The 27,537-nt window shown below is 44.9% G+C and overlaps 1 protein-coding gene across 4 annotated transcripts; it reads left to right on the forward strand.

The window, feature by feature from the left end:
• The first annotated feature begins 7 nt into the window (after positions 1-7).
• Positions 8-27,537, forward strand: CARD19 (caspase recruitment domain family member 19). 4 transcript variants are annotated; one of them, XM_032193993.1, is made up of 7 exons: positions 209-268; positions 9,629-9,709; positions 11,012-11,154; positions 12,903-13,056; positions 18,577-18,636; positions 20,823-20,894; positions 22,586-27,537. In XM_032193993.1, the coding sequence occupies exons 2-7, from the start codon at positions 9,688-9,690 to the stop codon at positions 22,696-22,698; spliced, it is 564 nt and encodes a 187-aa protein (XP_032049884.1). In that variant the 5' UTR covers positions 209-268; positions 9,629-9,687; the 3' UTR covers positions 22,699-27,537. The 4 variants fall into 4 exon arrangements, with proteins under 4 accessions (XP_032049885.1, XP_032049884.1, XP_032049883.1 ...); XM_032193992.1 differs by lacking the exon at positions 209-268 and adding an exon at positions 5,032-5,062; XM_032193994.1 differs by lacking the exon at positions 9,629-9,709 and having other exon boundaries at positions 8-268.

Here is a 27,537-nt window from a genome sequence, read left to right on the forward strand (position 1 = left end):
TGTCTGTGCAACCTTTGCGTCCTGCCAACGCCGCCAACATTCCCAAGGACACAGTGGGTGGCTCCCTGCTGTCACAGCCACCAGAAGCGAAACCTGCCCCGGGCCCCCCCCGAGGCTGGGCCGCCAGGGAGCGAAGCTCTGTGGTGGAGCTTCCGCCCTGGCGTCTGGAGCCAGAAGGAAAAAGAAAAAAAAAAAGAAAAAAAGAAAACCACCACCACAAGCGGGGGGAGCGGCCCCGCCGCCGCCCGGACCATGCTCTACAGGACATGTAAGTGAGGGGGGCTCAGGCAGTCCCAGCACATCTCCTCCTTGAACGCAGGGTGAGACTAGGTTGAAACCCGGGTTTTGTTCGTCTCTGCAGGGCTCTGGTCCCGTTCAGCTGGGGGAAAGTGGAGACTCATGTTGTGATTTAACAGTTAACGGATAGAATGAGGAAACGCGGCATGCTGACGCCACCATGGCAAGGGAAAGGCTTAGTAAATGAAGTAACTTGATAAATAAAGAAATCAGGCGGTTTCGCAGGGGGAAGCAGCGATCGCGTTGGAGATCAACTACCCAGGAAATGCATCTGCTGCCCTTGTACAAGCTGGGAAATGAAACTCAGTCAGGTCGCTTCATCTGGCTGCTAGGCTGGGGGGGGGGAGGAAGCCTGAGAGAAATCCCAGAGGTTGAGAAGCCAGATCAGCCCCGTGGTCCAGCTCGGCTGGCAGCAGGGAGCGAGGGCCTGGCCCAGGGCTGCTCTGTCTGTGACCATTTTGAAAATAAAGCACAATTTGCTTCACAGGCACAAGGGTTTCATTTAGCCCTCTGTGCCCAGCTTGTCCTGGCTGCTGGTCCTGAAAGCTGTGCTCCATTTCTGGCTGTGCTCTTTGAATGTCACGGGCCTGGCTGTGGGAGGGGACTCGGTGGCCGGATCCTGCCAAGGCCAGGCCCCAGCACGGGTGGTGTGTGTGTGGGACACGGCCGTGTCCCCCCCCAGCACCCCGCCGCCTGCCTCCTGTACCTGCCTTCCCAAAGCAACCTTCCTGGCGGTAAGGTTACAGCAGGCAGACGTGCCACGGGCATGAGGAGAAGCTTTATTTAACCCTTGATGCTTGCATCATTATCTGAGCCTGCAGGACAAAAATATCTCCAGGCAGTGTGTCAGTGTACACTGCAGCACTCCTGAGCGGTTGCTTTGCACTTTCATTCCACAGCGCTCAGAAACACTGCCTGCTAAATATCATTTGTGTCAGAGGTTTCAGTCTGTGTCAGAGTAAGGCTACCAGGTTTTCAGGTCTGTGGTTTAGATGCTGGTAGTGACTCCAGGGACATTTTTGAGAAGAGCACAAACTGCAGTGAACTCACAGCTGTATAACACAGTCATAAAAGCAAACTTTCATCGTGCCATATGCCACTGCTTCTCAGTGCTCAGCAACGTCTATTGCTGTAATATTTTAATATACAGATGAAATTCGCTTAAAAATATGATGAGAGGAGCTATAAAAATGACAATTTCCTTTCCACAAGGTGCCTGTTTCTATTACTACATCAGGTTGCTACAAATGACTTTGATATGGGCATGATCAAGGTCTCTGTGTGCAATAATGATAAGTTAAAAACCTGTTTTCATGCTGTTCAGAAAATCTGGATTTCTGAGGGTGAACTGAATAAACTCAGGATGCTTATAGTCTATTCATCTTCCCAAGGGCAGGCACCATAACCATGTCACATTATTTTGTAATACTAAAACTTTTCCAAGGAGGTGTTTTTTTTTATTATTTTTTTATTATTTTTTTTTTCTCCTATATTATTACATTTTTTAAAGATAGGGAAGCTGCTTCAATTTGAAGTATGGAGGTATAGACCGAGACATTTTCAGGAGTAAATGTGGGGTCTTGGGTATCTCATTTGCTAATTAAGGTGGTTGTAACAGGCTGGCTTGCAAAAGCTCAGGGTTGCTGGCCAGGGGGATGTCCTGTGTTAGCCCCACAGAGACGAGGCTCAGAGGGTGCAGGTGTTGGATGTGATGCCGGGTGGGAGCCTCGCCCCCGGAGTGCTCCACCAGGGTGGAAATGCCAACCTGGCAGGGAAGGCCAGGCGCTGAGAACGAAGGCGAGAATATTGCAGAGCTCAGAGGTCTGGAGGAAGACTTGAGGACTGCCTGACCCTGCTAGGACAGCCCGGTATCCATCCCCACGCAGCTTCTCAGGGCTGGTGCCGGGTATGGCCCTTCCTCCCGCACACCGCCAAGTGGCAGCACTCGCAAACTTCCCGCAAAGGCTCTGTTTTACTCCACCTCTCCCCCTCCGTGGCCAGGCCTAGGCTTAGCTGAGCCGTCTCCTGCAGGGACGTGCAGCCGGCTGTGAGGAAAGTCCTCCCCGGTTCCTTTCGCAGCCCCTGCCTGCACTGTGGGCCTGAGCAGGCCGGGCATCAGGCTTCAGCACTGCAAGCTCGGTGGTGGAGCTGGGCCAAAATCTCACTGAAGGAGCTGCGATCTGAACCCACAGAGGTCTCCAACGGGTCGAACCCAGCGCTGTTACTGGCTGACCCCTGCTTGCAGCCAGCACCAAGTGAGCGCAGCTCTCCTGACCCTGCCGGGGTCGCAGCTGGGACCCACAGGCCCATGCACTGCACTGGCCTCATTTTTAGACTTCACACAGCAAGTTAAAATCTGCTGCTGACACGTGCACCAAATACAGCTTCCAGTCAGTCTGGGAGCATGTAAACCTATATATATGTATATAAACCCAGACTTTCCATAGAGCACGCAGCCAAGCACTTCTGGAAGAAGCAAGGGACCAGCAGGCTGTGGAAGAGCAATGCAGGAAAGATCTGGATTCTTCCTGGGTCCCATCTAAATGTTCAGGTGTCTGCTCCCAAGACACTGCATCACCAAAAGCAAGGGCTGTATGTTTTATCATCTGTCTAACTAATCCCAGTACACTGCTATAACTTCCTCACCCATTAGGGTTTAAATGGCACAGACACACAACTTCTTACGGGCTAACCCTTCAGCTGTTTTTGTCTCTGTGGCCACCCATGCAAAGGTTTTGTTTCCAGTGCAAGGGTGTGTTGTGCTGCTCGGGAACTTGCTGTGTAACAGAACCAAGTTGTCTTAGTGAAAAGTGTCTTCTTAAGCCAGTGCCTGAAGATGCCCAGGGCTGTGCAGGGCAGCAGTGTGTTAACTGGGTGCCGTGTTTTCAACGTAAGTCATAATTATAAATCATGCCGTATCTTTACCATAGGAGAAAACAAACTTTTCTGTTAGAAAAATACCAGATATCATAGTTAAGAAACAAAACAAAACAAAACAAAAAAAAAGTAAAAACATATTCCTTCATCACAATTGTCATTGGTCCCAGCCAACATGGGTTCATGAGGGGTAGGTCCTGCCTAACAAATTTGATTTCCTTTTATGACAAGATCACCTGTCTAGTCAATCAAGGGAAACCAGCTGATGTGATCTTTTTGGACTTCAGCAAGGCTTTTGACACAGTTTCCCATAGGATTCTACTGGACAAAATGTCCAGCATACAACTCAACAAAAACATCATACGATGGGTGAGCAATTGGCTGACGGGCAGGGCTCAAAGGGTTGTGGTTAATGGGGCCACATGAGGCTGGCGGACAGTCACTAGTGGGGTCCCTCAAGGCTCCATTTTAGGGCCAGTCCTCTTCAATGTCTTTATAAATGATTTGGATGTAGGACTAGAAGGTGTTCTGAGCAAATTTGCTGATGACACCAAACTTGGAGGAGTTGTGGACTCAGCTGAGGGTGGAAAGGCCTTGCAGAGAGATCTGGACAGATTGGAGAGCTGGGCGATCACCAACCACATGAAGTTTAACAAAAGCAAGTGCCAGGTCCTGCACCTGGGACGGGGCAACCCTAGCTATACATAGAGACTGGGCGATGAGACGCTGGAGAGCAGCCCTGCAGAGAGGGATCTGGGGGTTGTGGTTGACAGCAAGTTGAATATGAGCCAGCAGTGTGCCCTGGCAGCCAGGAGGGCCAACCGTGTCCTGGGGTGCATCAAGCACGGCATCGCTAGTAGGTCAAGGGAGGTGATTGTCGCGCTCTACTCTGCACTGGTGTGGCCTCACCTCGAGTACTGTGTGCAGCTCTGGGCACCGCAGTACAAAAAGGAGATTAAACTGTTGGAGAGTGTCCAGAGGAGGGCAACGAAGATGGTGAAGAGCCTAGAGGGGAAGACATATGAGGAGTGGCTGAGGGCACTGGGCCTGTTCAGCCTGGAGAAGAGGAGGCTGAGGGGAGACCTCATCGCTGCCTACAACTTCCTCGGGAGGGGGAGTGGAGAGGCAGGTGACCCATTCTCTGTAAACACCAGTAATAGGACCCTCGGGAATGGTGTTAAACTGAGGCAGGGGAAGTTTAGGCTGGACATCAGGAAGAGGTTCTTCACCGAGAGGGTGGTTGCACACTGGTACAGGCTCCCCAGGGACGTAGTCACTGCACCGAGCCTGTCTGAATTTAAAAAGTGTTTGGACTGTGCACTTGGTCTAAACTTTTGGGCAGACCTGTGCGGTGCCAGGAGTTGGACTTGCTGATCCTTATGGGTCGCTTCCAACTCGGGATGTTCTATGATTCTAATTCGCAAACATACGGTTCAGCCTTGCTTCTCCACAGCGTTTATATCTGGGAATATCATTTTGTCTCCACACCTTGCTGGGTAATTAAAGGTTTATGAAATTTTATGCTGACGGGAGCTTTTAAAGTACACAGAGTTCCTTGCACTTCCTTCCTCGGAAGCAAACACGCCCTTACTAATCGGATGCTTCGCTGCGCACTCCTCTGCCGCCGAGGGGAGCCGAGGGTCTCCTGGGACGGGGCTGAGGACCCGCGGGCTGGGTTCACCCCTCGCGGCCGCACCGCAGGAACGCGGGCTGCCCTTGCACACGACTGTCACACGGCTGGTGCGCGGTTGTCACACGGCTGTCACACACACACGGGGCTGTCAGGGCCGCCCGGGGGCGGGCCGGGGCGGGCGGCGCTGCCCAGCCCCGGGGCGGCCCCGCCGCGCTCGGCAGCAGCAGGAAGGGCCGGGCCGGGCCGCTATGGCCGGTGAGGAACGGGAGGGAAGGGAAGGGGCTGGGGAAGGGGCTGGGGCTTCGGCCGGGCGGTGCACGGGGTGGGGGGCGCCGCCGCTCGCAGCGCAGCCCCGCGCCGGGCTGTGCTGGGTCATGCTGGGCTGTGCTGGGCTGTACTGGCTCATACTGGGCGCCCTGCGGCAGCACCCCGTTTTTGCCCTGTACCTCTCTCCGTGCCGCCCTGCTTCTGGGCTGCGCGTTTGTTTACCTGCCGCCGCGCGATCGGTCCCCGGCGCTGTCGGGTCCTAAAAACTTGAGATCCCGAGGCCGAGCCGCCCCCGGGTTTAATTTAATTCCGCGAGCCAAAACCAGCTCGTGAGTCACCGGGACGTGTGCGGCTGCTGGGCAGGGGCGGTCCGTGCTGCACAAGCCGGGGGCCGCGGGAGGTGCTCGCTGCACGCCGCGGGGCCGGACCGAGGCCGCCTGTTTCCCAGCTCCCTGTCAAGGTTTCGCTCCGGCACTTGGAGCAGGGAGCTTGCCTTGCAGTGCTGGCATCAGTTCTGCAGGTTTTACGGAGAGATGCGTGAGTTGTGCTGAGGGTTAGAGTCAGCAAATGGGATCAGGCGTGTGTGTGAAATTAAGCATATGTGTTTCTCCACCAAAAGCAGCGGGGCTGTAATGTATGTGGGCAAAAGAATTCCTCAGGGCAGAGTCACTTCCATACCAGATTTCACGCTAGAGCAGGCCGGCTGTGCAGTGCGCGATGACTGAAAGAAATCTGTCACTTACACCTGGTCCCAGCCTTCTGCTCAGTGAGACTGTGCCACTGCACCTGCAGGATGAGCTCTCCTGGTTACCTTAGAGCCCAATTACTTATTTTTCATACGAAGGTTGAAGGACCACGTAAAATAATGCCACATTCAAGTATAAAGAGCATTTTAACACTTCTTTGTTTTATCTTCTATTTTTAAAAGACGTCCAGATAAAGATAAGTTGTTGAAGTTGCTGTCAAGGCACTTACCTTGTGGTAGCAGTGGTGGCCTTGTGTAAGTGAAGCTTGGGAGAGAGGCAAGCTGTCTTCTAGCTCAATATCACCGATTCCAGACCAGAGGAGCAGACTAGTCCCTCCTCATCACGGGTACATTTGGTAACCAGTGTGATTTGATAATCTGGGTCCACTTCTCTGCAGCCAGATTCCCTCTTAAATCCTCAGCATGCCTTTCTTAGGTAGGCCCTTGAAAGGGGAAAGCCAACAACTAAATTAGAGTAAAAACTAACATTTCGTTGATTTTTCAGCTCTTTGCTGAGATGCTTTAACAGGGAGTTCGCATACATACATGCAAGTAGTTGGACCCACGCCTTGAGGTTTTAATTGTCAGATTGCCTTTGTGAGGTTTATGAAAATGATCGAGCAAGTTTTACAGGAAGTTGCGACTCGTGTTTACATTACCTAGCAGATACCATTAAGTTTCTAGAACTGATGTTCACAAATTATATGTGTTGTTATGAAGAACAGGAGAGATGTATTGGGGTTTTGCATCTGTTGCATTTAAATTTTTCTGCTTTATCTTGTCTGTTTGCTTGGTAAATTGAAGGAGGCTTTTAATGGGAAACCAAACAGAACACAGCACCATAAAAATATATAGTGGTGTAAGAGACAGTATCGTGAGTCCTTATGTAAATATTGGTGGAGGTGTTCATTGGAAATGCCTATCTGCCTGGCTTCAGGCAGCTGGCAGTGTTCAGGCTCCCTGGGCCCCTGCATGAATTAGAGCACAGAGCACAGTTAAGTGGCACATTGCTGTGAGGAATGACTGACCACAGGCATACAAATTTGAAATTCAGCCGTGGCGGTTTGTTTGTTTGTTTGTTTGTTTGTTTGTTTGTTTTACAGTGTTAAACGTAGGTGGCAATCTAAAATGCAATGTAAGGATGGTATGGCCACTGGGCCACGTGTTTTTTATCTGAAAGGGCAGCAAAAGTAGGTTATGAAAGAGAGTACACAAGGGGGGTGGAAGCAAAAATCCAGTTTGCTCTGTCCCATTTGTTGTTCCTTATGTACAAAACAATATGGGGTCTTCTAAGGAAAGAATAATTAAGCAGAATGAAAATTACAAAGCAGTTTATGACAGCGACCTGATAGCGACATGTTTGTGTTGTCAGTGCCAGCAGCTAGCAACACCATTTGGGGGGTGTTAAAATGTCTGGCCATGCCGTGGCACTGTAGCTGTGGTCAAGGTCCATGGTTTTGCTGCTTCAGGCTTCTGGGCAAGCACCAGCCAATAATGAGATGGTCCTTGCAATGCTGCGGTGGCTTCTGCTTAAAAACAGTCACCGTGGCATAGAGATTTAAGATTTTCTTTCCAATAGCTGTTGCCTCTTTGAGACAGTGAGATAAAGGGTGGGTATGTGAAATGTCCCAGACCACCAGCTCCTGGATTCCTAGAGCCTGAAAATGTGTTGGTAGTTTCACTGCAGGTGTGAAGCTAGCTGCTTTGGGCTTCTTTTATTTAAAAATGTAAGTGAAGGGTGTGTTCAGTACTGACAAGCATTGGTGAGACTGCTGTAGAGCACTGCCGTGCTGGGGCAGAACATGGCGGGTCACCGGGCCGCTGTGCTACAGCAGGGCCCAGCTGGCTGCCCCGGGCAGGGCCCAGTGGCCTGGGGACAAGCTGCCACTGGTGTCTGCTGGTGGCACTGGTGGGGACAGGAGGTGGCTGGGACAGGCCTGGGCACACTGGGCCACAGAGCAGCATGTGGGGTTTGGAATGCATGTGTGTGCTTTCCAGATAGCCTTATCACCTCAGGGCAGGGTGCCACGTCCCAGCCGCTAGCATCGGTGGGGTTTTGCTGGTGTGGAATTTATTATTGTTATTTATTTAATTTAGCAGCTGGAGCACAGTTCTGCACTGGTGGGTGGCCTCCGTGGGCGTTCTCTTTCCTGGTCTACCAGGAGCTTGAACACTGCCATTGCTCCTGTGGGCTGAGCAGAGACTTCTCGGTGTCCCAGGAGAGCTGGGGGGCTTCAGAAGAAGCCAGGGAGATGCTGGAGGTTACTTCTTGGTGTTGAACTGGTGTTGAGCTCAATAACCTCTCTGCAGAACATTTTAAACCTTGCACCCAGTCCTACATCCTGAAGTGAGGTGGTTTGGAGGTGATGGTACAGGTGGGTGAAGCGTCTTTGTGGGGCAGGAAGCAGGCCGCTTCAGAGGTAACTCTTGGAAATGGAGCAGCCCATGGGACTGGAAGAACATCCTGCAGGCACCTGAGCCAGACCTAGGGTTTGTCCTTGGCAGGCACAGAAAGCAATGTCTGCTAAGAGCGCTGTCTTGCTCTCTCCTCAAGCATTTTGTCTTAAACAGGAGGAAAATGGAGCCACTCCTGAAATCTCAGTGAGGCTTACGCTACGTAATGTAATCTGCGGTGCACAAGTGTGCAGGTTGCAGATGGCAGCAAAAAGCCTTTGATAAGACTGATGATGGTTCAGTGAGTGTGTGTAAATGAAAAGCACTGTGAGGACATGGAGTGCACCTGAGTGCTCAGAAAATGATCTCAGCTTAAATGTGATCATCAGCTGGTCACAATTAACTTCACAGGTGTAACTGCTTCTGATAGACCTCCTTGTGCTGCCTGCATGGGAATCTGTGCTGACAAGGCAGTAACGGGGCATGTGGGAACCAGAAGAGATGACACTTCAGTGCTGTTTTTATTTTACTAACTAGTATATATCCTGTTTGTTGGATCTTTGCCTTGCTTTTAGCACTTGTTGTCATTTGTTATTGAATGTCAAGGTGTTATTTGAAGTTTAATGGCTCTACTAGCTTGTAAGCCCCGGGTTCAAAATGTGTTTTTGTAAGCGTGCAGAATGTACAGAGTTGTTTGTGATGCTCAGAGACACTTCAGATCATGTAGCTGAGGCAGAGGAAGGAGGAGGAATCTGTCCTCACTGGGTGACAAGGAGGAAGCAGGTGACATGGCATCTCATTCCCCAAAACCTATTGGCACAGACAGACAACTTGATGGTACCCTGGTGCCTGAGGCCCTGTTCGTGTTATGTCCCAGTCCTACCTGAGCCTGTCACGCATCCAGATGAGTGGATTTGAAGAGGAGAAGTTTGATTTCAGTCCTTTTGTTGAACTTAGTGCAACAAAACAGATTTGCTCAGCAAATGTGTCAGTGCACTGTGTTTCTAAACGCACACTGTAAGTCTGCCTTGGAAGAGAGAAGTGGGAAGGCTAGGAATTAGAAACATATGAAAATAATGTGTTTGTAATAAAAAGTAAGAATGTGACTCCAGTTCTGTTTTGCCTGTGGAATGCCGCTCTGTGCAGTATCAATAGCTGTGTTTTTGTTTGAGCAGGAGTGGCACTGGCAGCAGAGAAGTTGTTACTGCACAGTGATCACACTGGGAGGTTTTCCTGAGCTCTTTCCTGCAAATGCTGTTAGCGCTATACAAACACAGGAAAAGGACAGTGTAATTAAAAAAAAAAAAAAAAAAGACAACTATGAAAGAGCAAGGGCTGTGCATAGGCACAGTGCATCATGCATTCATTTTCTGGCTTTCTCCTTAATTCTTCTGTTTGTCTTCTCTAAATCACAGGGCACAGAGAAGTGATGATGGTGTGTTTTCTGGTAGCCAAAATACCATAAAACCTGTGCATGTGCTTTAAGCAGGGGGAAGGTACTGTGCTTTTTTTTCCTTTTCTTTCCTTTTTTTTTTCTTCCTGTGCTGCTCGGGTGTGATGCGCTCAACTTTAGCAGTTTACATCGACCAGTGGACTTGGTAGAGCACACTTGCGCAGGTCAGACGTTAACACTTAAAACATTGTCACAGATGTTCCATTTCTGAATCTGATAAGGGCGCAGTAACCTGTGGAACCTGCCTGAACTTGTGTCTGTATTTTAGTATGGGCAATACACACTAATAGCTATAGGGAAAGCTATGCTCTAAGAGTGAAACTCCTGCAAAAGCCATTGCTGTCAAATTGGAAATGGTGCCTAAAACAATAGCAAGTGTGGATTTGTGTATTTGCAGAGGTCTGGATTAATATAAAAAGGTGTTTTATTGGAATGAGTATTTGAGTGTACACACACAGTGTCACAGTAAAAAAAAATAAAATAAAATAAAGTTACTGCTTTTGAATTCTCTTTCTCCCCTCTCCTGGGTGAGGTGGAATGCAAGGATTCCTTCTTTAAAAAAATTCATGGCCCTTTAACAGAGATTTGCTCCCAATGTTCCAGTTTTGTTTCAGTCTGGGCAGTTTATGCTGGGCACATGGCTGGCTTCTCCTGTTAGACAAAAGGCAGCACTAAACCCTTGGCAGGTTGGGTGACATTGGTGCCAAGTTGTCTCAGCCCTGTTGTGACTGTCTGGGCGAGCTTCCCTGCACCCCGTCCTGTACTGCCAGCCGCTGTCATCATCGGGTCCTAAGCAGCAGGCAAAGACCAGCACTGCTCTGTGTATTGGTATCAGCTGCTTACGTCCTTTGAAGCCAAATTAAGTCCTTTTACTGTGCTATGTAATAGAGAACATCTATGAAACACATTTACAGAAAAGTTAGTTTAAGATGTTATTTTTAAGCTCTGCAATCTGACTTTGTATTTATAAATGGCAGAAAATGTTCAGTGATTTAACAATATTAGGACCGAATGGATGCTCTCAATATGATTAGATATTGGTTAGTGCTTGACATCCAAATAATTTAGAGCCTTTGGAAAGAGAGGGCAGTACCAGTGACTAGCCAGGGGGTCAGGCTTGTGTAATTTTAATGGACAGGTCTTTGAAAGCATGTGGCTGTGTTACATATCCCTGATAGACAGTTTGGCTTTCAAAACTTATGTGATGGTAATAATTCTATTTTATGCATTTAACCACTGTTAGGAAAGTGGAATGTACAGGACTTAAAAATAGTTTGCTTACTGTGATTTTGCTTACTGTGATATTACTTACTGTGTCTTGTTCTTTGTGTTATTTTATTCTTAGATCAGTCGTATTGTCAGCGGCTGCAACATGACATGTATTTTCTTACAAGCAATAGCCGACTGAATGAGCAAGTGGTTGATAAAATTATCCTTCAGCTTAATAGAGTCTACCCCCAAATTCTCACCGATACAGAAGCAGAAAAGGTAACTTAATGAATTTTATTATCTCTCTGAATGTTGCATTGTTTTTCTGAGTGCTGTCTAGTGAGCCTTTCACACTAAAAAGCCCACATTCTTCAATATCTGCCTAGGCGTTCTTTCTCATCTTAATTTGCACTTATATTAGCAGTTCTTTCTGTAGTATTTCAGCACTTCGGGGATTAACAAATGTATCTTCAAACAGTGAAGTGCCAAGAAAACTTCTGTGTTAAGAAAATTCTATCCCTATTTTTCTCAACATAATACCCTCTGTTTTCTGTTGGTGGCAGCTCAAAGACTAGGTCAGGTACATGTGAGCTGAGTTGCTTCTTCACCTCATTGCTGTCTTCTATAATTGTTGGGGCTGAGAAGTGGATGGAGTTAGTAACATCTTCAGGAGGTCTAGCTGTACGTGGAGGAAGGCCTCCTTGAGCTATTAAAAACAGGTAGCTGTTTTTAGGGAGAAAGATCTTTTAAACCTGTGTAGACTGAAAGGCAGTTAAAAGCTGCCCAGATCCTCATTGTAACAGCTTGTACTTGCCCTCTACTGATTGCATTGTCTGCAGAAGGCTCAGAGTTTTGGCACATGAGTAGTTCTGCAATAGGAAAGCATAGATCTAATTCTTTCTCAGTCAAACTTTATGGGGATAAATAGTGATTTGGTGGTGGAGAACAGCGCTACGTCATCAGCTGAGCCAATCCAGCCACCAAGTTACGACAATCAGTATCATGTGCACAATTAAAGATGGTCTAATTTCCTCAAGGTCTTCAAAATAAATGAAAAAGGAATTTATGATTTTTTTTTTGATTGATTTCTACACTTAGCAAATAGTAACGAGCTACTTTCATGTAGGTCCAGGCAAGTTTCTGTCATCTCTGAGCATTTAGGAAGCTTACCATTCCTGATGTATCTATTTGACCTTGTGGAAATTTTGCCAGAATAAGGAGTGTTATATCAGATGCATTGTATTCCCATCCCCCTAGAGAATGAATTGATCCTAACTAAATGTACTGCAAATATTATCTACTGTACTGGTATGAAATCTAATGCTTTGCTGAGAATGACTTTGGACACTTTCCAAATAAGCTGAGATCAGTCTGATGTGTGTAAGGTACACATTTTCATTTTTCTTTGTAAGGTCTTCTAATATTCATCACATTTTAGAGTACAGAAAAAAAGAGCTTTCTTCTGCAGCTGCTTGCCGTCGTGCCTGAGTAATGAGAATTCATAAATGCTGCACTGGGTATGCAGCAGTTCTGGAAGCAATGAGATGTGTAATCTTGGGATGATGAACACTCCAATATTGGGACTAATATAAGTAGTATAAAATACCTTTTTGGGTGATCACTGCTAGGTATCTAAGGGAAAACCTGAAAACATGGCATTTGTTGGTATTTCCTATTTGCTGTCAGAATCAAATTGTGGAGTGGCAAGTACCACGTTAGTTTGAATACAGAGGAAACATCAAATGTGAAGTAGCTGTCACTTTATTGAGACAGCAAAAAAAAAAAAAAAAGAAAAGAAGGAAAGCAGAGGCAATATGCTCTCCAACAAGCAGTGCTGTCCAGATGGAGCTCAGGGTCTTGAAGAGTCCCAAGCATGTCCTTTTTAGGTTCCCCTAATTTTCTGGCCCATTGTTTTATCAAATGTAACATGAGCTCAATATCTTTATTTCTTGGCATATCGTGAAGTGATATAAGATTGTTCTCCAGCTGTTGTAGTCTCTCTTCTGATGAGTGCTTTTCTCTTACAGTTCAGGAATCCAAAGGCATCACTCCATACCAGGCTCTCATATCTGATAAAGCACCTTCAAAAGAAAGGAGACAGACACTGTCAAGAATTTTACAGAGCTCTACAGATCAATGCTGAACAGCTGTATAATGACCTGCCAAGCAGGAAAATCTTGAGTAAGTTGATTTGTACGTTGAATGAATTGTGGATTTCCTTATCCATGTATTATGAAATCTCATTTCAGATGATCTGTTCAGATTATTTACGTGTGTATATATATATATATTTAATGTAAGGATTTCATCTGACTGGAATTTTAAAAAAGCAGTAAGGGATTTTGATTGCATAGCTCTTCTTGTTGGTGGGTTTTGGATGTCAAAAAATATTTGATAACCTAGAAATACGAGCACTCATGCTTGAAACGTTTTAAGTGCTACATGTAAGACAGCAGTATAGTTCATATGAGGGACAATTTCTCTCTTTGTAACATTGGCTCTTCATGGATTTTTTATTTCATCAGTGTTTACTCTTCTTCACATCAAGTCAGAGTATTAGAATAAAAAAACCTTCAATTTGTTAAGCTTAAAAACCCAGTGGCTAAGAAACTTGCCTTTATCTCAATCTGTAAATCACCCAGTTGTGTCTACTTTAAGATGAAGCAAACACTGCTAAATCATGTTTCATCCATGTACCTTTGCAATGCTGAACTACAATATTAGTCACTTAGGGCTCATTTTGTGCATCTGGCATGCCTGATTGATGTCCATAAAACTTCCCACCAAAAATATGTATATGTATACATGGACATAGTCCAGAAGGACTGAAGCCCAAACTTCAGATTTGACACTACACTGCAAAGAAGCTAAGTTCTTTAAGGAAAAGTATCAAGCCTGAATCACTGTATGTTGATTTTTCTTTTTTTTCCCTGCCTAGTGAACTGGAGAAAAGAACAATATTCAAAATGGATGGGAAATATGTTTAGGCCTCCAGCATGCTGAAATGACTTGAGCAGCTTGAGGGAAAGCTCCTGCATATGGGTTAGTGAAGGTGCAAAGGGACTGCAGTTTAAGAATTCCTTAAGAAATATCTAACAGTACTAATTTCTAACAGTACTAATGCTTCAACAGTCAGTTGATTCCAGTTATAAAATCTCCACAGTTATGTGCCAGAGGAAGTTTTAGTAACGTGGGTCAAACACTATTTAGATTCAAACTGTTTCATCAAAAGTTCCTAAGTCTAAAGAAACAAAAGACCAACAAGTAAATCTACTCTTTCTCTTATTTCTGGAGTATGGCATGCAACTGGCAGAAAAAAAAAAAACAGGCAAAATTGTAATTACCTTTTAAGGTACATCATTGTCTAGTTTTGTTCAGCCTTCCTTTTTTGAAGGAAAAGGTTTGTGTCTGTGCAGCATAAACATAACAGCTGGTAGACTGCGCCACTTCACTGCCTGCACAGGAAGGCTGCAAAGCCCCCAACTCTCCAGATCCTATACCCAAACTCCCTTGAACGGGCCCATCCCTGCCTCAGAATCTCAGCTGAACATGAATCCCTATTGATTCAGCCTTGCAGCAGATCTAAGGCAGTGCTTTTGATCTGCTATTCACCTTGCAGCTGCCATGCCCTTTCAGAGAACAGGCTCTTGAATCAAATAGTCTTCGATCTATCACTTTTATCTGAGGTAGAGGTGAAGGGCGACAGGTTTTCCTGCCAGGCTGACTAGAAGGCTGCAGACAGCCTTTAGTAATTAAGAGCAACTTAAGAAGTCTTAGTGTAGTCACTAAGAATATAATTTCAAGCGTGTATTGATGTTTTAAGAATTTAAACTCTGTTAACGTTCAATAACTCTTATCTTCTACAAGCCATTTCTGAACATGGCTCTTACCTTATCTGTACACGTTTGCCGAGGCCTGACTACATGCCCTGTAGATGGTCTGAATTCAGCTGGGTACTAGAAACTGCACAGCTGTGCACAGGTTCATCAGTACCCATAAAACTCACATGGGTAGGTGTGCAGATGTTGAGCAGATGGCCCCTCACACTGCGTTGTGCTGTTGTCACACCTGGACAGACTAGCAGAGAGGAAGCTTGCACAGGGCCTCTGAGCAACTTTTTTTTGACTGTTAGCTAGAACATGAACATGCTCATCCCTGCCCCTTGGTTAATTCAGAGAGCTTTTCTCGAGGAGCCATGCAGGGTGAGGGCCTTCTCATGTTCAGACAGCACATAACAAGTACATGTGCTAAGGCTTCGTCAAAGCAAAAATAGCTGCTCATGGTTCTCCCAAGCTATTTATCTGCAATTGCATTATGTAGAGGGACTCCTAGTAACAGTTGTAAGTCATTAATACCCTGTGTCTTGGTACAATCTTATGTCACCATCCTCAGAGCGATGAGAACAATTTAAATAACTGAGTTAAATCAGTACTACATGGTGAGATTGTGCAGTTTCCTTGTATTGACCCAAGGAGGAAGTAAGGTGATAAGAGTGTTTGCATTAATGTGTTTGCTGCTTCTTACGAGTTCCGTAACTAAAACAAATGTCTGCATTCTGGATTGAAAGGCTGAAAAACATCTGTGCAGTATATTGAGCTAAAACCACATATGAATTAATTCTTCAGAAAAAGCTACTTTTTCAGTATAAGCTACAATTTCTCATTTCTGTGAACTTGAATCATTTTGATTACAGGCATTATCCTTCAGACCTCCAACATGTGCAACTTTTATGTTACTCATAGGAGTAGTCAAAAACATATTCTACAAAGGAGAACCTTTCAAAGACTTCTCTTTCATTACAAAAACAACTTCAGTATTTGTGCTAGAACAAGATTTCTTTTCTTTGCCTCAAGTATAATATTGCAAGTGAAATGTTTAGCAATGTCTCCTAATTCCCACTAGAGGGTGGAGAAGGCACACAACATGGACAAAGCTACTGAAGCCAAACAGGATTTCCATGTGACTCAGAAAATGGTTTTATTTCTCTCAAAGCTGACACGGATTAGAAAGATAAAGGATCAGCTCAGTTCAACCAAATGATAGCTTGGCAGAAGTGCAGAGTTGGCTGTGCTCTCCCATGGAGTGCGGGGATTTCTTTACTAGAGTATCTAGAGAGGACGTCCCTCACAACAGGCAGGCTACGTAAGATTGCCATCGATGCAGAGCGCACCATGGAGGCTCTGCAGCAATCCTTTCTCCCCCAGTGTGACTCAAGCTCTGCAGAAAAGTGGTTCAGATGTTTCTGTTCTGCTTGAGTGCTGTGCTGTCACCCCCCCCGAGAGGGATGTTTGTAATGTGGGAGATGAGCGTTCGCGGTCTGGCTGAGGGCAGGTGTACAGAGCAGCTTTCCAGGACACCTCATGTAGCACCAAATTGTTGTGCAGGAGAACATCAGCTTAGACCTGTCTCAAATTCTGTCCTATTGACCATCAAATTTGAAACTCTGACTTTGTGCCTTTTTAAAAACAAACAAACAAACAAACAGAAAAACCTCTTGTCTACCAAGAAGTTTATGAAAGAAAAAAAAAAAAATCAGCTGCAGATCTCTGCCCAAAGCAGAGGTGGAGGCTCTGCTTCACCTCGTCTCTGTGCATGAATATGCAAGAAATGGGCAAAGAATCAGTCTGGGCTTGTTCTAGTAAAACAAAGATGCTGCTTAGATATTTTACTCCACAGCTGCTTTCTTAGTGTCCTCTCACCCATCCTGTTATGCTTTCAGACCATGTTTTTAGGAGAGCCTAAATGACTATTCTTCCTCAAGCCCTTCCAAAAGCTGTTCTGCAGTTATCCCTATATCTTACGTGTGCAGAGCGCTAACTTGGAGTAAACCTGCATGGGATGACTCTAAATAAAGGGAAAAAATAGCAACAGCACAACTTTCTTGTATTTCAGAAAAATAATTTTATCATAGAATCATAGATTCATAGAATATCCTGAGTTGGAAGGGACCCTCAAGGATCATCAAGTCCAACTCTTGACACCGCACAGGTCTACCCAAAAGTTCAGACCATGTGACTAAGTGCACAGTCCAATCTCTTCTTAAATTCAGACAGGCTCGGTGCAGTGACCACTTCCCTGGGGAGCCTGTTCCAGTGTGCAACCACCCTCTCTGTGAAGAACCCCCTCCTGACGTCAAGCCTAAATTTCCCCTGCCTCAGCTTAACCCCGTTCCCGCGGGTCCTGTCACTGGTGTTAATGGAGAAAAGGTCTCCTGCCTCTCGACACCCCCTTACGAGGAAGTTGTAGACTGTGATGAGGTCCCCCCTCAGCCTCCTCTTCTCCAGGCTGAACAGGCCCAGTGCCCTCAGCCACTCCTCATATGTCTTCCCCTCCAGGCCTTTCACCATCTTCGTAGCCCTCCTCTGGACACTTTCCAACAGTTTCATGTCCTTTTTATACTGTGGTGCCCAGAACTGCACACAGTACTCAAGGTGAGGCCGCACAGCACAGAGTAGAGCGGGACAATCACCTCCCTTGACCTACTAGCGATGCCGTGCTTGATGCACCCCAGGACACGGTTGGCCCTCCTGGCTGCCAGGGCACACTGCTGGCTCATATTCAACTTGCTGTCTACCACGACCCCCAGATCCCTCTCTTCTAGGCTGCTCTCCAGCGTCTCATCGCCCAGTCTGTACATGCAGCCAGGGTTTCCCCGTCCCAGGTGCAGGACCCGGCACTTGCTCTTATTGAACTTCATGCGGTTGGTGATTGCCCAGCTCTCCAACCTATCCAGATCCCTCTGCAAGGCCTTTCCACCCTCATTCGAGTCCACAACTCCTCCAAGTTTGGTGTCATCAGCAAACTTGCTCAAAATACCTTCTATTCCTACATCCAGATCGTTTATAAAAATATTGAAAAGTACAGGCCCTAAAATGGAGCCTTGAGGGACCCCACTGGTGACCGCCCGCCAGCCTGACGCAGCCCCTTATAGCTGCTAACTCTTGAAAATCTTTTCTTAAGGTCAATCTCCTTTTCGACTTGATTTTGCAAAAAAAAAAAAAAAATGCTACCTAGAGGCAAAAATTATTTGTGCCAGATGTTAGCTCAAAGCACCTACAGATTTCAAAAAGAAGCTGTACAAGTATTTAGCTGAAAGCAGAATTTGGGTAAATAATCTGTGCCAAGCAGTTCGTTCTGAGTGCTTCATCTGCCAGATATATTCAAGCATGGAGATTTACTCAAGAACAGACCAGAAAGGATAGTGCTACATTAAATCAGAAGGTTGTTTTTTCAGATTAGCACATTCGTTGTTGGCTCACAAATATTTTGTATTTAGCACAATGAAAGATTCTGGCATTACGGAAGGATTAGCTCCTGCTTTTCTCACTTGGGAAACAATTTGAGTGTCGTAAAGTACTCATGTGCCAGTGGTTGTCAGTAGTTGTCCCTCATGTCTGAATGCCAGCACGGCTGTGTGTAATGTTACTTATGTGGCTAGAGCCTAACCAGATCAGAGGTGTTGCTGCAACCATTTATAGCTATTTATAGTGCATTCAAATGATGGTGTAACTCTGTCTTTTGATCAAAATATATCCAGGTTTAACTGTAGCAATGATTTATTTTGGGAGGGGCTAATATTTGCTGTCAAAAAATGATATTTTTCTGAAATGTGGTATTTTGCAGAATTTAGCATGTGCTGATTATGTTTGTGTGTTTGCTTGAGCTGAGTACTAACTTGTGATGTATTGCTTTTATTTCTAGAAACCACAGATTCCACAGAGATAGACTCTGAGATGGAGAAATGTATGCTAAATGACAGGGGTAAATAAATGCATACATTGTCACTTTATGGAATGGCTTTTCAGATTATGATGCAATTTATTTTATCATGTAACTTGCATTTCATGTAACAAATTGCTTGTTTTATGATATCTTTACTGTCACCATTTAAATGGAATTAATGGAGGAAAGCATACTGAGCTGCTGTTGAGGAAAACAGTGCCAGGAAATTCAAGAGACCGTAGAGTTTAATCAATATTCACAATGGTATTTTACTTGCTTTGTTTTAGCTAAACTCTTCATTTCCTATGATTTGTTCAGGGCTTGAATAGGAAGGGCTATTCAGCTGCTGCTGCTGTGGCTTTGCACAAGGCCATCAATTTTTCTGTATAGCTTTCAAATTTTTTGATTTTTTTAAAGCTTTCAATTTAAGTGCAAATCATTTAAAAAGAAAGACAGGAAAATAAGCAAGGATGAACTTAACTATATTTTCCTTAGGGAAACGTGTTTTTTTTCTCTTGCTTTTTTTGATGCCCAGATTACAGAGAGGCATATATTTTTTATTCACAGAAAGATATTTTGGAAAGAAATTGAAAAGCTGAAGAAACTGAAAGAAAGATGAATTTTTTGAAATTCATAATGAACTCGTATCATTTAAGTTTTAGTTGATGTTTTATATAGAAATTTGCATTCAATTATGGGATATTAAAAGCACCTTATATGAAATGTGCTTTTTTGGCAGTTTCCCTCCTAATAGAAGACTGAAACAAAGGGCAGAAACACAGTTTAGTTCGACGTATATTTGTGTGTCACTTCTTTGAATATTTAACCAATTTGCTGTTCAGGTTTTTGTTCACACTGCTATTGCTGATTGCAGCATAATAGGAAGATCAGACAAGGTTCTCAGAAATAAGAAAATGAAATAATTTCTCTTCTTCCTCACGCTGATGAAAGAGCCACCATCAGACTGGAGGTTATTCAGCTACTAGTGACCCTCTTAGGGAGGTTACATCTGAAAGAGCAACCAAGTTGTTGCTCCACTGCTGTTTCTTTAATGTCCATGTCCATGTGATTGGCTCCCACTGATTTGTTAGTCTAGCGTATGTTTTTCCTTAAATTGATAGGTGTAGTTTAATTCATAGGGAAGTCATAAATATAAATAGAATATTAGATGATAAAGAAGCTGATATAAATATTTGTGAGGCTTTTGTATATGGATAAGTATGAATTAGAAAGGTTTTATTGAACATCAGCATTAAGCTGCATGTAATTCCAGGCAGACGCATTAAAGCAGTGTTTCTAGTGAGAGGTTTGAGGTATGCATGTGGCTCTGTACTTCAGAATTGTAAACAGGAACAAGAATATTTGTTTTTGTTATGAAAGCATAATTTGTGAATAGCTGTATATATAATTGCATGCAGTCCCTTCCTGCTACATTTTATATGAATGTGTGCATAGGTGCTATTAAAATAAATGAGACATACAGCTACAGGAATAAAGTAAGTCCTGTGTACTAGTTGCAATCAAGGAAACTGAACTGATGGCTGGCACTGAATGGGCTTCTGGCATTGGTTCTGTTTTCCTTCTGTAGCATTAGTTATTTTTACAGGGCCTGATTCTGCACGCTTCTTACAAAAAGATGACTTTGCATGATTGAACCCAGTGGAACTTGAGCGTGCTGCCTCCACAGCAGGATTCAGGGAGAGTAGCAGTTTGTTTAGGGAAAAAGGAGATAGGCACAAGGCAAAAAATGGGATAAAACAAAACCCTGAAGCCTTGCTTGTAAGGGACTGCAATCTCATGTGCTGTATTTTCTCAGTACTCTTACCCCATGGGCAGTACATTGACCCAATGGAATAAAACACTACATTATGTGGGTGAGGTCCCAGTAATCTGGTTAGCATTTTGTTGTAGTGTTTAAAGGTGTTTTTGCTAAGTTTCATACTAAGAAAACACCTAAGGAAGCTCTCACTTTGGTTTAGTAGAATACAGTTATGCAAACAGAGGCAAACAGTGAATGATGTCAAAGCAACTAGTAAAAATTAATTATGGTGTAGTAGATGTACTTCATAGTAGGTTAGGTACAGCACATACATAATTGTGAATGTGCTAGCTTCATTTGAATACACTTAGTTATGCATATTAAAAGCAATTGATGATTTAGGAACTGAGATAAACTTCCACTGCTCTGCTCTGTCCTAATGGGTTCCCTTTTTCGTTTTCTCTAGGTCCAGTGTTTTTCCTCACTTGTTTTAGCGTGGCTGCAGGATTTGCATTGTTTTGGTATTGCTCTCACTCAGGTAATGTACCTCGGTGTTTTTTCTCTCTTTTGCCTTACTTTAGCACGTGACTGGGGAGAGCGGTGTGCTTCTTGATCTAACATGGCTTACTTAATAGAGCGGGTCAAGGTGTCATCATTCATTAATGAGGTTAGGATACAAATTGCACTTCAGACATGCAGAGGTATAAATAATGGATAGGTTGCCTACAGAAGATGCCGCAAGTAGGGGCCCTTTTTAAAGGCAGCAGCCATGTGAGCTCCTGTTGCTATAGCAATGGGTCATGATTCCCAGCAGCCATGAGGCAGAGGCAGGAAAGCAGCCCCAAACCTCCTGGCTCCCACACCTTCTGGAGCTGTTGAAGCACAACCGGTTCCAGGGCTATGGGTCTCTGCTTGATTGCTGAGCCCAAACAGCTACAGCATCACCTCTGCTGCTGGCTCTGGGTTTTGCTCTCCCTGCTGTCTGCTCCGTAACAGCTGGCCAGGGCAGGTACCTGCTCGGCTTCCCAGCCCTGCCTCTGCTCTCCCAGCGCTGCTGTGAGGGTGGCGACCCTTAGCAGGAAGGGCACTGGCATGTCCCAGTGGGTCAGCTGCAGGGAACCAGCGAGTCAGCACCAGCAGGAGCGGGCAGCTGGCTCAGCGGGATTGCTTCCTCTTGGCCTTCACGTGCTGGGGGAAGTGCCATCTCTACAGGGTGGGTGGGGATCAGAGCCCAAACTTCATTTTAGATTAATGCCTTCTGGTCCTTACACCTTGGTCACAGCAGTCATATTTGGGCATTGTCATTTTCTTTTTTTTTTTTCTTTTTTCTGGAGCTGTGGGCTGCTATCCCTGATCTGTAGCACAGGCTCTTGGATGTTTCGGGTGATGTCTGGGCTGTTACACTTTGCTCCCAGATCAGTCCCTCAGCTGGACTTTCCACAGAGTCAGGGTTTAAGATTAACAGAGAACCATTAGACCTTTGAGGTTAACTCTTGTGCTTCCTTAGCTGCCATCACCTTCCTTCATCGGGTTCAGTCATCAGCATTTTACAGACGCATTTTCAGAAAATCATTCATGGACCAGTCAAAAAAAAACAAAAAAACAAACAGGATCCATCACGTCCCTTGATCCCAGTTAATTGTCCAGAGTATTAGAAGTGTGTATCTTACAAAGTTGTTTTCAGCTCCAGCTGAAAATTTATTACGCCTTTCTCTACCAGATTAGAGCCCTTAATCCCTTGTTTCTGTGCCAATTGACACTTCATGTTGTCTCCCTGTGGAGGTGCTGGTGCCTCGATGACTTGAGCGACTCTGTAAAATAAGCTGCTAAAGCTCTCCAAGTCTTTTTTCCAAGGCTCTTTTATCCAGTTCTTGTTACTCTTTTGTATCTGTGCAGAGTCGCAATGCCCCCTGTGTAACAGGACCACCAGACCTGGATGTGACATTCCACACTCACACCACCCTCATATCCAAGGCCATGCTCAAGTGCAAAACTGCCTCCTTACCTAGCTCAGTAGCCTCCTATTTGTGTGCCTGGGACTGCAGCAGTCCTCACATTCATCATTATCCTGTCTTGGCTGTTGATGCATACAATATTGAAGGAAACAGGCTTTCCTCTAGAGTAATTTTTGTATTGATTTTTATTTTTCCTAGATGCTGCGCACTAGCTAGAATGAAATTTAACTGTGTTCATGTTCTCTCTTTCCTCCCATCTTCATTTCTGTTTTAGATACGAAAGTCATAGGAAGAGCCAGGAGAATCTTGGGCTTTTCTCCTATTATCATAGGAAGACATGTTAGAAATATTTGTATGTTGTATTTGGAAGACATATCAAGAAATTAAGGAAAAGCTGCCTCTTCACTTAGACATCTGTACAGTGTATCTGCCAAGGGAAGACAACGGTGCATGAATATTAATGTACTATACTCTCATACCAAAGATTTTATTAACTAGCTTCATCAATAATTGTGTTGCCTGAAGATGTATTCAGAATTTCAGCTATATATGTCCTTCCTTATGGGAATGGACCATTTATTTTTGTAAACGCTTATTTTAAAATATTTATCATTTGGATAAAAGTATTTTTAATACAAGCTATAAAATTATATCCTAACTGATCATGGGTCTTAAGCCATATTTTGCATATATGTTTTTTGTACTGGAATGAAGGAACGTAACTGTTTAAAGAATGCTACACTGTCTTTTATGATAATTAATTTAAGAAAAGCACTTAAAAACACACCACACACACTCAAAGCCTTACTAAGAAATGGATTTCCATCTCTGGATTGTCTGTTTTGTCTAGATCCTTTATCCTTACTACCTGAGCTCAGGTACCTACTGGTACCTACAGAGCTTTTCAGTGCCAGTTACCTTTGTGTATGCCTAATCCTTGCCATGTTTTCTAATCCCGTTTGTGCCTCACCACACCTGCCTTGTTCGTGCTCATGTTGAGCTGTTCATCATGGTTTAAATGCACTGGAACTCCTGCAGGCTAGTGCCCAGCCCGTGGAGGGTCCTGGGGACTGGAATGTCTGATCTGAAGCACTTGAAACTACTAAGATTTTTCAGAGTTAGCTTTGTCTGTACCAGTGAGGTGTTTTGGGGACTGTACATCCAAGAAACTGGAGTAATCCACAGTATTTTGCAGGGACTTAGTATTGTGACTTTTTTAATGGCCAAAAATGTGTATATGTACTTGAAGAGCCTGCGATTGTTCATAATGTTGTTTTATGTGTTTTTTGTCTAGAAGATGAAACCTGAAAAACCTGCAGAACCCATTTTCAGCATACAGAGTAAAACAAAAATTCTTGAGGGAGGTTCAGGGAGTCAGGGCTGCAAATGAAGTATCTGGGTTTTCTTAGCTTTTGGAAACCTAACCAAGCTCCTGCCTAGCTCAGTACAAATGGTTGTGAGAAGTGACATTATCAGTGGGTAGTTCTTCCATGGCCTGTTCAAGTACATGAAGAACCTGGGGTGACTGTTTCCCTGTACTTGGTGAGAAAGATACTTTGTGGCTCCTCTTTCACTGGAATGCAACTTCCGAATCAAATTGAAAGCCGTTAGAATTTCACATGGGATCCTTCAGTGCATGGTAACTTGTGATGTTGCTGCATCTTATTCAAGTGACAGAGCTTTTGGAGAAATGAAGTCATTTGAAGTGGATTTCTCAAAACATCCAGACCAAAGATTGTCTTCCAGCTTTAAACTTTATGCTATAAAAATGCCATCATATTCTCCAGGGCAAATTATCTTGTAGTAACTGTATTTCTTTCCAGCACAATACTCACCAGATGTTGTAGCAGGAGTGTATTCCAGAGGAGGAAGTGGGTACAGGGCCAAATTTCTAAATAAAAGACCCATGGAGTATTTTCAGGAAATGTCTGAGTGATGAAAAAGGGCTCAAAGCTCCCCAGTTTTTACTGTTGTGACGGAATGTTTTAACCTACTACTTTGCAGTGACTGAGGCAAGAGCCAACCTCAAGTAAGAGTAGCCGCAGTCTGCAGTAGGCAAAATCTTGACAGTGCATCCTGATGGTCATCACTGCAGTGACTGCAGCTCACCTGAAACACCCAGGTGAAATGAAATGGGCTGCAGCCTGGTTGTGGTACTGCTGCAAGCATGCTGCAAGTCAGCACCAGCTACCTGGCTAAGCATTCCTTCTGACCCTCTGGGGACAGGTGAGCCAAGCTGAGCTCCTGGCTGCGGGGTTTCTGCTGCTGCCGGCACCTGAAGCAGCTGCTCTGGAGCTGGCCTGGATATTTTTACACAGCTGCAGCCACTCCTTTGCAGAGCTGGTGTTTCAGTAACAGCTCCCCTGGGGTAACTGTGCAGCTCTCAGCAGAGCAGTGGTTTGTATAGACAGACATACCCCAAGATCAGCAGCGGGCCATGGGATGTTATAAACACTTAATGGCCTGATTGGTGCAGCGTAAAATCTGAAATGATACAAATACCAGGCAAACAAAATAACACCCAGCAGAGCAGTTTATTTCGACTTCTTTTCCCCTGCCTCCATCCCACCATCTCTTGTGTCTGCTCAATCTAATCTCCATGGGGAATCTTATTAGGGAGAGAACAGTGACAGAGCTGAGTGTTTCCTATAGCGTTGCCGAACAGCTCTGCTTTGGGCACACCGCAAGGCTCTGCTGCCTGTGTTACACCATGAGCTGTTGCTGTGCTGCCGTCCATCTTGGGAAGGGCTTTATTAAGGTCTGTTGTTTCCACTGTGCCTTGCCTTCTGTTAAAAGTGACAACAGGTGGATTTTCTCCAGCAAACCATCTCTGATTTATAGCATTTGGAATGAATTGTTACTCTCCCCACTCCTGATTAAATCCTATATCAACCCCTTTTTAAGGGACTAGAAAAAATACTTCTGACCTCCAAGGAGGCTTTAAATCCTTGCCTTGAAGCCAACTTCGAAACCTCATTAGAAGAAGCATATTCCATTTTACATGAAAAACATTATTTGAAATAATGGCAACAGTCACACCTCATTTTAAAGCAAAACCAGAAGTCTCATTGCTGCTAGGCAGATTCCTTCTGCTTAGGTCATTTACCACGTTACCCTTAGAATAACAGGTTGCAAATTGTTGTGATCTGTTACTGACACCTGCAGAAGCTGTTGGTGCCTTGCTTAACCTGAAGGTGAGACCCTGCTGTGCTTGCTGGTTCGAGGATGCCCAGCAATGCCAGGAGCCCTCCCAAGTCCAAACTGCCCCAGGAGCACAGCAGCTGTGCAGCAGCACATGGTCCTCCCAGATCATTACACCAAGGGGCTTTCTTGAGCCTCTGAAACCATAGGGAGTAGGAAGGCTTACTGAAGGCTCTGGCTGTATTTCTTTTTGAGGTTGCTTGAGATAAAGATGCCTCTCAGGAAAAAAATTCCAGGACAAGCTATCCCCAGGGCTAGGGCTGGGAGGAGGGAGGAAAAACAAGCTCAGATTCATCCCACTGTTGTTGGTGACAGAACCTGACAGCAAAGAATGGAAAATAATCTGTTCCTTTATCAGCGCTAGTTTTTAATTTAAAAAGTGAGGGTAGCTATAAAGCTGTCGTGTGCAGAGGCTTGTGCAATATGCAGTCTCCAGAGAAAGCAATGACTAGGCTCCTTTCCTTCCCTTTCCCTGCACCATCATAGTCCTTAAAAAGGCTTAAAGAAGTTGGGCAGAACTTCAGTGGGTGTTTTGTACTTCTCTGGGGTAGAACAGAGCATTGCAGGCGAGCCTGTTGGGAGACATTCTTTTTCTCTGAAAATTTTTCTTTCAGGAACAAATGCCAAGGTTTAATACGCTTCTCCACAAGTGTGTCTGTGCAGCAAACGCAGACAAATGAAGTGATAATTCTGTATTTGGGTCCCGGAGGAAGCACGTATATACCTGCTTGGGAGTCAGGTCCTTCTAGGCAGGCAGTGTTATTTACTTCAAAATAAATTCGGTAGGGTTCTGGATGAGCCTGCCAGCTGCAAATTTTCAGCTTCCCTGTCGAGAACAGCTTGGCATTTATGGCTGAAGATGCACTGGTGCTGAGGAGCACGCCTAGCTGCCTGTGCAGGGAACTTGGCCTGGCTGTGTGCAATTCAGTAGGTGGCTGAGCGTGCAGAGGATGGAGGCCGTTCTTGTCAATGTCATGATAAACATACACTAGACATAGAGGAGCTAATAAAAAGCAGCCATGTTTTCCACTTACCTTGTCTCACCTTGTGCTACTCTGGTTGAAGCTGAAAAATGTTTGCATTAGCAGCATCAAGGGCTAAGGTGCCAAGCAGCTATGAGGTCAGCAATCCTCATCTGGAGGGCTGAACACAGCGCTCAGGGAAAAGATGGTCAAGACGAAGTGTGGCCACCAAAGTGTGGGAGCGTGCAGGATATCAAGCAGCACCAGCATGTGCTGTGCTGTGCGGCCCTGCCTCCTGCAAGGCTGATACCTAGCCAAAAGTCATCATTTTTCCCTGCTTTTTCACGTGAAGGGGCTTTCTGATTTTAAGTAAAGCTGAACTCTGATTGTCCTGTCCGTAGTGCCTGGGGTCCCTAGGTTCCAGCAGGAGAGCTAGGTGGTGTTGCAGCCCCCGAGCAGCGAGCAGGCTGCTGGCCCCAGCCCCCTGAATGGCTGAGGCAGGCTGGCTGGGCCGTCTGCTTCCGAAGGGCTGGGAAGCGAAGTGACAGATCATACTGTGAATTTGCACAGCTCCATTTAAAGACAGCCTGCTATTTAAAGTACTTCAGTGGAGGATGGTGTGCCTGCAAGTGAGAGCTATAATGAAGTGATGATTCACTCCAGGGCATGCAGGGCTACTTGATAGCTGTTGCCTGCAGTGTTGGAAGCTGCTGAGGCAAAGTTACCTTTCTTCCTTCTTTCATTTGTGATTTTTTTTTCTCATACTGTAATAAATTAAAAACATTAAAACATTTGGTCAATGACTGCCGTTGTGGATGCTTTTCACTGCTGTTGTGCATACACAAACATTAGCCCAGAAAAATGACTTGCCTTAACTGTGTAATCAGCGTTGCTGTTACACAAAGTAATGAAAACAGTTTGCTGCACTTCACAGGGTCTGTCTTTGTAATCATTTATCCTCACATATGTTTTCTTTAATTCTATACAAATTAATGGCATTTTTTTTGTAATGGGATGAAGCTGGTAATTAAATTGTAATAAAATCTGTACTGAGAGAAAAGTG

This window comes from Aythya fuligula, chromosome 10 (genome assembly GCF_009819795.1).
Source record: "Aythya fuligula isolate bAytFul2 chromosome 10, bAytFul2.pri, whole genome shotgun sequence".
NCBI lineage: Eukaryota > Metazoa > Chordata > Aves > Anseriformes > Anatidae > Aythya > Aythya fuligula.

Excerpts from the sequence above, each read along its gene's own strand:
- CARD19 (XM_032193993.1), top strand. The coding sequence starts at position 9,688 with ATGTGCTTTAAGCAGGGGGAAG. Across the intron at positions 9,710-11,011 it reads GTGCTTTAAGCAGGGGGAAG|ATCAGTCGTATTGTCAGCGG; the intron begins GTACTGTGCTTT and ends TTTTATTCTTAG. Across the intron at positions 11,155-12,902 it reads CCGATACAGAAGCAGAAAAG|TTCAGGAATCCAAAGGCATC; the intron begins GTAACTTAATGA and ends TTTCTCTTACAG.